The sequence below is a fragment of the Scyliorhinus torazame genome, chromosome 4, assembly GCF_047496885.1.
Source record: "Scyliorhinus torazame isolate Kashiwa2021f chromosome 4, sScyTor2.1, whole genome shotgun sequence".
Classification (NCBI taxonomy): Eukaryota; Metazoa; Chordata; class Chondrichthyes; order Carcharhiniformes; family Scyliorhinidae; genus Scyliorhinus; species Scyliorhinus torazame.
In genome coordinates this window covers 354,647,040-354,656,677 of record NC_092710.1, presented here as the reverse complement: position 1 = coordinate 354,656,677, position 9,638 = coordinate 354,647,040, and the positions used below count along the sequence as shown (strand labels likewise).

The following is a 9,638-nucleotide window of genomic DNA, read 5'->3' as shown; positions in this document are numbered from 1 at the left end:
GGCAGATACTGCTGCAATAGGATGCCGTTTGGCATCATCTCGGCATCCGAGGTGTTCCATCGTATCATGGAACAGATGATGGAGGGCATCGAAGGGGTACGCGTCTATGTTGACGACGTTATCATCTGGTCCACCACACCACAGGAGCACATCAGTCGTCTCCAGCGTGTCTTTGCACGGATACGAGATCAGGGCCTGCGCCTCAACTGAGCCAAGTGCTCTTTTGGCCAGACTGAGCTAAAGTTTCTGAGGGACCACATATCCCAGTCAGGGGTGAGGCCGGATGCCGACAAAGTGGCAGCCATCGCAGCCATGCCGCAGCCGGCAGACAAGAAGGCAGTGTTACGCTTTCTCGGGATGGTCAACTTCCTGGGGAAGTTTATTCCCAACATTGCCTCCCACACAACGGCTCTTCGCCACCTGGTCAATGAAGACAACGGAATTCCAGTGGCTGCCCACACACCAGAAGGAATGGGAGGACCTCAAGATCAAGCTCACCACCGCCCCGGTATTGGCGTTCTTCGACACTACTCGAGACACAAAGATCTCGACTGATGCCAGCCAGTCCGGCATTGGGGCGGTACTCCTGCAACGGGACGACACTGCATCATGGGCCCTGGTCGCCTATGCCTCGCGGGCCATGACCCCCACAGAACAGAGCTACGCGCAGATTGAAAAGGAGTGCCTGGGTTTGTTGACCGGCATCGACAAATTCCACGATTATGTGTATGGTCTTCCGCAGTTCACTGTGGAGACCAACCATCGCCCCCTGGTCGGCATCATTCAGAAGGACTTCAACGATATGACCCCTCGCCTCCAGCGCATTCTGCTCAAGCTCAGGAGGTACGACTTCCAACTTGTCTACACCCCAGGAAAGGACCTCATCATCGCGGATGCTCTGTCCAGGGCAGTGAACACACCGCCCGAATCGGAGGGGTTCGTTTGTCAGGTCGACGCACAAGTAGCCTTCACATCGGCCAATCTGCCGGCTACTGACGCACGTCTGGCCCACATTCGCCGTGAGACTGCGGCTGACCCCCTTCTACGGAGTGTAATGCGCCACATGACGGAAGGGTGGCTCAAGGGGCAGTGCCCACAATTCTACAATGTCCGGGACGACTTGGCCGTCATTGATGCTGTCCTCCTAAAGTTGGACCGGATTGTGATCCCACACAGCATGCACCGGCTTGTCCTCGAACAATTGCACTAAGGCCATCTCGGAGTTGAAAAGTGCAGGCGGAGGGCCCGAGAAGCTGTGTACTGGCCGGGCATCAGCGACGACATCGCTAACATGGTGCTCAACTGCTCCACCTGCCAAAGGTTTCAGCCAGCGCAACCCCCTGAGACACTTCAGCCCCATGAGTTGGCCACGTTCCCCTGGGCAAAGGTGGGTGTGGACCTCTTTCATGCGCTCGGCAGGGACTACGTCATTATAATTGACTATTTTTCAAATTATCCGGAGGTCATACGCCTGCACGACATGACATCATCAGTTGTCATCCGAGCATGCAAAAAAACCTTCGCTCACCATGGAATTCCGCTCACCGTCATGTCTGACAACGGGCCCTGCTTTGCGAACCAAGAATGGTCTTCTTTTGTCGCTTCATGCGACTTCACACACGTGACGTCCAGTCCTTTGCATCCCCAGTCGAATGGCAAGGCGGAAAAGGGCGCCCATATCATGAAGCGGCTCCTCTGCAAGGCTGCTGATGCCGGATCTGACTTCTGTTTAGCCTTGCTGGCCTATCGCTCGGCCCCACTGTCCACGGGCCTCTCGCCAGCCCAGCTGTTGATGGGTTGCACCCTCAGGACCACTGTGCCATCCATTCATGTTCCTGAACCCGACCATGGTCCAGTACTGCAAAGGATGCGACAGCAGCGTGCTCAGCAGAAGGTGGCACATGACGCTCGGGCAACTGATCTTCCTGCCCTGGCGCCTGGAGACAACGTCCGCATACACCTACCGGTGGGTGGCTGGTCGGCAACAGCCGAGGTTCTCCGCCGTGTGGCTCCCTGCTCGTTCCTGGTTCGCATGCCTGATGGCTCCATTCGCCGGCGTAATCGGCGGGCCCTTTGGCTGTTTCCGCGCTCGCTACGAGATCATGCACCGGTGCCACGCCCTCCTGTTGTCCCTGATGTTGACTTCGTGGAGCTTCCTGCCACTCTGCCTATTCCTCTCTCGCCTGTGGCCAGGCCCATTCCTCAGCCAGTGGATCCTGATCCACCCTTGAGGCGGTCAACCCGAATTCGTCGTCCACCTAATAGACTGGACTTATGAGCCTGTTTGCACGTTGGACTCACTGAATTGTTTTACAGACTGTTAACGGGTTTCTTTCTTGTCGTTCCAGAAGTTCTCTTTCGATGTTTGATGATTGCACTTGTTTTGTTAGTGATACAACCTCGTTGCTCTGTTGCACCTGACACCTTCCTCTGTATATAGTTTAGCCTCATGTACATGTTGTAAATATTGCACACACATACTCAGATGCACTCAGTACACACCAATATTTATTAGCATGTAGGCACATATCCTTGTGAAAAGGAGGATGTCATGATATCCACATTAACATATCATGGTGCTATCACACACACACACTGATGGACAGGTAGTTGGACCAACCAGCACACACACATCGCAGCCAATCACAAGTGAGAGCACACGCACTATAAAACAGGGAACACCACAGTTCCCGCTCATTCTATCAGGAGATAGCTCAGAGCACAGAGCTCACAGCGTGCCACTCAGACATACACCATGTGCTGAGTGCCTCACCAAGATAGTGCTAGGGCTGGGTCCACAGGTTAGCTGGTGAATTACGAACCACAGCCAGAAGTTAATAGTTATTATTGTACAGAACAATAAAACAGAGTTGTACCATCTACAACCGTGTTGGTTCGTTTGTGTATCGGAACACCCAACACAACACCTTGTTTAAAAGGATAGATGGAAAACCTTGAAGTGGATACTTGATAAAAACAGCTGAGAGAAGGCATTAGTTTGGAAGAAGATTTTAAAGCATGTCATTTTGAGAGTAGAGTTTGGAAACACTTGTATGAGAAGAGTCAGGAGCAATCAACAGAAGACCGAAGGTGCAATGGCAAAATTCTCTCTTATTGAAGGCATTTGTCTGGCGTGAATGTTACTTGTCACATGTCAGCCTGTACCTGAATGTTGTCCAGATCTTGCTGCATTTTGACAAGGACTGTTCCAGTATCTGTGGAGTCATTATTGGTGCTGATCATTGTGCAATCATCCACAATTCTGACCTTACAATGGTGTCATGATAGTGTCATGTGAGAGTACCTTTAAGAAATGGATGTGTAAGCAATGTACCTTTAAGAAAACAGTGATATTAGAGAGTGGGTGGAGCTGAGCTCAGTTCAGCCATTTTGAAGTTTCAGTTTGGAAAAGTGCCTGGCTGGTTTTGCTGAGAGCAGTTTAAAAATGCCTGGCTGTTTTGCTGAGAGCTGCTTAAAAGGAGAAAGCCAGTTTGAGACAGCAGCTTGAGAAGTTCTGGTTTGCTGTGAGTTGCTTGAAGGGAGAAAGCCAGTTTGAAAAAGCAGCTTGGGTGTGTCTGTGTGTTTCCAGAGAGCTGCAGGAAGAAAAGCAAGGTGCTGGAGCTGAAGTCAACCAAGCTGATATATCTCTGCCATAAAACAGAAAATATATATTAACTGTGACCTGGTGTGTTACTGTTTTGAAGGTTTGAAGCCTTTTGGATGTTTGAAGGAACATTTTGAGGGATTATTTAGTGTTGTATTATGTTCGGGATTATCTTTGAAGTAAGGGGTGTTAAGGGATCCAATGTTTGTTTAAAAGGTTAAGTTGAGTTCATAGAATAAACATTGTTTTGTGTTAAAAACCACCTGTCCATAATTGTAATGTCACACCTGGGGAACAAGCCACGTGCTTCAAAAGCAACAATCCATTAAAGGGGGAGGTTGGTTGAACTCCATGATACATTTTGGGGTTCTGAAAACGCCTCGCCCATAACAATAGGGAGATATTATGAACTTGGGTCCAGAAATGGGATCCAAGATGTAGCAGGCAATGTAGGGGTTAAACACACTGAGGGAAAAGACTGCTAGCAGCAGAGTCAGTGGGATACACCAACAGCCTGGATTACCTTGTCCCATCCAGACTTAGCCTCATTCGTGGGAATACACAGGATGCCGCGGTTCAGCCAGGATGATCCACCCAGAATCCATTGTCATTTGGGTCAACCTTGTTTGACCAGCATTAGCCCATCACAGAGTCTAATGACCTATTTGTCCATCAATGGAATGTTAGTTGCATATAAATGGCATAGCTCTGCTCTTTTATACAAACAGGAGTGAGCAATCAGCCAAGGGACTATAATAGGTTCAAGTCTGGAAACCCGAAAGAACCTTTGTTTGAGGGCTGGACAGAGCTTAGAGAGAAAGAACAGTTCTGAACAGTTACAGGGAGAAGGCGGAGAAAATCGACCAGGTAAGTTGTGAAAGTTGCCACCAAGGCAGGCTTTGGAAAAGGATTCTGAACAAATGTCCCTAACAGAAGAAAAATTGCTTTGTAAATGCAAGTATTGCCTTGGCCTGTCTGTGTAAGCAGCATGAGAGTGGCAGGGTTATTTAAAGTGATGTTACGCATACTATTAGCTTGGAGGGACTCAAAGCCCCTGAAGTCGGAGACCTGGCTATCGAACGTGGCTAGCTTTCTCTGTTTGGAGAAAATCAAGTTCGCCTTGAGAGGGTCACTGTTAGGGTTCGCCCGGAGGTGGCAACCGTTCATCGACTTCTTCGCAGAAAATTAATCGTCAGCTGAGGGGGGGGGGGTTAGTTTAGCTTAGAGTAGGGGGTTAATAAAGGTGGGACCTGTAAAGGAGATGGCTTTTGCACTATGTTTATAGTTTCATGTACATTGTTTATTGTGTTGTTGTGATAATACCAAAAAATACCGCAATAAAATGTTTATTAAAAAAAAAGTGATGTTTAATGTGAACTAATGTGTTAAGATTCAGAAACTGCAGGTAATCTGTTAGTGTTAGAGCTGAATTAAAAGTTCAAATATTGTTTTCTTTTGTTGTCATAAAGTTTGTTTATAAAATAACCAAGCCCTATTTCTTATATTATCACTCCTGGAACAAATCGATCTTTCCGCACTGTATTAAAACTTTAAAAAATTATGACATCTGGTCTAGTCTCTTAGCCACTGTTGAGAGCTGACCTGGCATCCATAACACTGGAGGGAAGGTCATTGATGAAGCAGCTGAAGATGGTTAGGACTAAGACATTACCCGCAGGAACTCCTGCAGTGATGTCCTGAAACTGAGATGATTTATCACCAACCACAACCATTTTCCTTTACGCCAGGTATGACTCCAACCAGTGGAGAGTTCCCCCCGATTCCCAATGACTCCAGTTTTGCTGCGGCTTCTTGATCCCATTTTGGGTCAGTGCTGCCTTGATGTCAAGACAGTCATTCTCACGTCACCTCTTGAATTCAGCTCTTTTGTCCATGTTTGTGGCTGTTTTCCTTAGAGCACAGAAGGCTGAGGGGGACTTCATTGAAATGTACAAAATTATGCGTTATATAGAAAGGGGAGATTGGAAGAAATCTTTCCCCTTAGTAGAGGAGGTCAATTATTGGAGGGGGGGGGGCGCATCGATTTAAGGTAAGGAGCAGATTTAGAGCGGATTGAAGGAAAAAGGTTTTCACCCAGAGGCAGCACGATAGCACAGTGGTTAGCGCTGTTGCTTCACAGTGCCTGGGTCCCAGGTTCGATTCCCGGCTTGGGTCACTGTCTGTGTGGAGTCTGCACATTCTCCCCGTGTCTGCGTGGGTGTCCTCCGGGTGCTCCGGTTTCCTCTCACAAGTCCCGAAAGACGTGCTATTAAATAATTTGGGCATTGTGAAGTCTCCCACTGTGTACCTGAACAGGTGCTGGAATGTGGCGACTAGGGGCTTTTCACATTATCTTCATTGCAGTGTTAATGTAAGCCTACTTGTGACAATAAAGATCATATTTTTAAAAAATTAAAAAAGGATGGAGGGAATCTGGAACTCACTGCCTGAACGGATGATAGAGGCAGGAACCCTCGGAACATTTAAGGAGCATTTAGAGGAGCACCTGAAACACCACAGCATATAGGGCTGTGGACCAAATGCTGGCAAATGGGATTAGGATAGGTACTTGATGAGCTGTAAAACTCTATGACTCTACGAATCGACGAATCGGATTGGTTTTTACAGCAGTTGACCAAGTTTTTGTCGTCTCCCTTTTAAGGTGGGAGGTGAGGAGAATTTTTTCCTCCCAGCGGGTCTTTAGTCTGTGGAATTCTCTTCCCCAGAAGTCTGATGGGGTCGGGTCATTGAATTTATTGAAGGCTGAGTTGATAATTTTTTATTGACAAGGGCATCCAGGGTTAATGGGGGGGGGGGGGGGGGGGGAGACGGGAAAGGAGAGTTGAATGTTGGAGCAGATTCGACGGGTTAAATGCCTACTCCTGCTCCCAAGTTCCCATAAGAACAAAGGACGCTGGAAAAACTCAGCATCTATTAAGAGAAACAGAGTTAATGTTTCGAGTTCTATGTTGACTTGTTTGGATTATATGATACATTCCTGGGTGCATTGTTACATTTTCTGAATAGATTCAAACATTGTTGGCACATGGCACTCATTGAACTGACCCGTACAGATACGATGGGCAGTCAGACCTCCTCCTTGCTGCAATCAATGTTCACCATTGAGGTGGCTGTGCCCAGCCCCAGCTGGAGGGAGCTGTCCAGGTAGCGCTGGAAAGGAGCAGCTCCAGCACCAATGGAAACACCGAGAATGCGCATGCGCGAGAGGAAACAGCCATCAGCCAATAGGAAAGTCGCATAGCTGGGTTCCAGCCAATAGGAAAGCCGCTTAGCCGGGCTCCAACCAATAGGAAAGCCGCTCTGCCGGGCTCCAGCCATAGGAAAGCCGCTTAGCCGGGCTCCAGCCAATAATCACCGTGGACGGTCCTGGCCAATTGTTTGTCGATGACGCCCGTCCAATGGGGTTCGAGACAGGCTTTTCCAGCCAATGGATGAGAGGTCCCTCAGCGGGCTCCACCAATCAGCGTGTGTGTGCCTACGCGCACGCGCGGCCTGCAGCTCCGGCAGTCGAGCTCGAGCAGTCGAGAAAAAAAAAGCGGGCGGTGCGCGCGGCGGGAGCAACGGAAAATGCCGAATAAAAGCAAGAAAGACAAGGTAGAAAAACCCGCCGCTTCGCCTCGGCAGCTCGCCCGCGGCGCCGGGAGGGGGTCTTACTGTGAGAGAGATTCTCCCCCGCGCCCCCCTCCCTCCTGCGGCCTGGACACCCACTCGGCGCAGCCTCTTTTCTTTATTTCTTTACCTGTCTCTTGCTCGGTTGACGGTCATTTTCTGTCTCCCACTGCAGGAGCCCAATAAACCCGGCAAGACGGCCAAAAGCGGCGGCAAGGATGGCGCCGAGAGCACTGAAGAGGTAATAAAAATGAAAGTCGGTTGCAGCTCAGCGGCGTCCCGCCGCCCTCCCCCCTTCCTTCGCCCGCCCATCGCCCCCTCCTTCGTTCTCCCTCCGCCAGCCCACTGCCCGCCCGCTGCCCTCTGCCCGCCCGCTGCCCTCTGCCCGCCCGCTGCCCTCTGCCCGCCCGCTGCCCTCTGCCCGCCCGCTGCCCTCTGCCCGCCTGCTGCCCTCTGCCCGCCCGCTGCCCTCTGCCCGCCCGCTGCCCTCTGCCCGCCCGCTGCCCTCTGCCCGCCCGCTGCCCTCTGCCCGCCCGCTGCCCTCTGCCCGCCCGCTGCCCTCTGCCCGCCTGCTGCCCTCTGCCCGCCCGCTGCCTCTGCCCGCCCGCTGCCCTCTGCCCGCCCGCTGCCCTCTGCCCGCCCGCTGCCCACTGCCCGCCCGCTGCCCACTGCCTGCCCGCTGCCCTCTGCCCGCCCGCTGCCTCTGCCCGCCCGCTGCCCTCTGCCCGCCCGCTGCCCTCTGCCCGCCCGCTGCCCACTGCCTGCCCGCTGCCCTCTGCCCGCCCGCTGCCCTCTGCCCGCCCGCTGCCCTCTGCCCACCCGCTGCCCTCTGCCCGCCCGCTGCCCTCTGCCCGCCCGCTGCCCTCTGCCCGCCCGCTGCCCTCTGCCCGCCCGCTGCCCTCTGCCCGCCCGCTGCCCTCTGCCCGCCCGCTGCCCTCTGCCCGCCCGCTGCCCTCTGCCCGCCCGCTGCCCTCTGCCCGCCCGCTGCCCTCTGCCCGCCCGCTGCCCTCTGCCCGCCCGCTGCCCTCTGCCCGCCTGCTGCCCTCTGCCCGCCTGCTGCCCTCTGCCCGCCTGCTGCCCTCTGCCCGCCCGCCCTCTGCCCGCCCGCTGCCCTCTGCCCGCCTGCTGCCCTCTGCCCGCCCTCTGCCCGCCCGCTGCCCTCTGCCCGCCCGCTGCCCTCTGCCCGCCCGCTGCCCTCTGCCCGCCCGCTGCCCTCTGCCCGCCCGCTGCCCTCTGCCCGCCCGCTGCCCTCTGCCCGCCCGCTGCCCTCTGCCCGCCCGCTGCCCTCTGCCCGCCCGCTGCCCTCTGCCCGCCCGCTGCCCTCTGCCCGCCCGCTGCCCTCTGCCCGCCTGCTGCCCTCTGCCCGCCTGCTGCCCTCTGCCCGCCCGCTGCCCTCTGCCCTCTGCCCGCCCGCTGCCCTCTGCCCGCCTGCTGCCCTCTGCCCGCCTGCTGCCCTCTGCCCGCCCGCTGCCCTCTGCCCGCCCGCTGCCCTCTGCCCGCCCGCTGCCCTCTGCCCACCCGCTGCCCTCTGCCCGCCCGCTGCCCTCTGCCCGCCCGCTGCCCTCTGCCCGCCCGCTGCCCTCTGCCCGCCCGCTGCCCTCTGCCCGCCCGCTGCCCTCTGCCCGCCCGCTGCCCTCTGCCCGCCCGCTGCCCTCTGCCCGCCCGCTGCCCTCTGCCCGCCCGCTGCCCTCTGCCCGCCCGCTGCCCTCTGCCCGCCCGCTGCCCTCTGCCCGCCCGCTGCCCTCTGCCCGCCCGCTGCCCTCTGCCCGCCCGCTGCCCTCTGCCCGCCCGCTGCCCTCTGCCCGCCCGCTGCCCTCTGCCCGCCCGCTGCCCTCTGCCCGCCCGCTGCCCTCTGCCCGCCTGCTGCCCTCTGCCCGCCCGCTGCCCTCTGCCCGCCCGCTGCCCTCTGCCCGCCCGCTGCCCTCTGCCCGCCCGCTGCCCTCTGGCCGCCCGCTGCCCTCTGCCCGCCAGCTGCCCTCTGCCCGCCCGCTGCCCTCTGCCCGCCCGCTGCCCTCTGCCCGCCCGCTGCCCTCTGCCCGCCCGCTGCCCTCTGCCCGCCCGCTGCCCTCTGCCCGCCCGCTGCCCTCTGCCCGCCCGCTGCCCTCTGCCCGCCCGCTGCCCTCTGCCCGCCCGCTGCCCTCTGCCCGCCCGCTGCCCTCTGCCCGCCCGCTGCCCTCTGCCCGCCCGCTGCCCTCTGCCCGCCCGCTGCCCTCTGCCCGCCCGCTGCCCTCTGCCCGCCCGCTGCCCTCTGCCCGCCCGCTGCCCTCTGCCCGCCCGCTGCCCTCTGCCCGCCCGCTGCCCTCTGCCCGCCCGCTGCCCTCTGCCCGCCCGCTGCCCTCTGCCCGCCCGCTGCCCTCTGCCCGCCCGCTGCCCTCTGCCCGCCCGCTGCCCTCTGCCCGCCCGC

The 9,638-nt window shown here is 56.5% G+C and overlaps 1 protein-coding gene across 1 annotated transcript in view; it reads left to right on the top strand.

The window, feature by feature from the left end:
• Positions 1–7,109: 7,109 nt before the first annotated feature.
• The window catches only part of ppp2r5d (protein phosphatase 2, regulatory subunit B', delta), a 289,898-nt gene continuing 287,369 nt past the window's right edge, over positions 7,110–9,638 (top strand). Inside the window, exons 1-2 of the mRNA XM_072500311.1 lie at positions 7,110–7,219; positions 7,410–7,475. Of these exons, the coding sequence (XP_072356412.1) occupies positions 7,193–7,219; positions 7,410–7,475 (93 nt within the window). The 5' untranslated portion in view covers positions 7,110–7,192. The remainder of the gene's footprint in view (positions 7,220–7,409; positions 7,476–9,638) is intronic.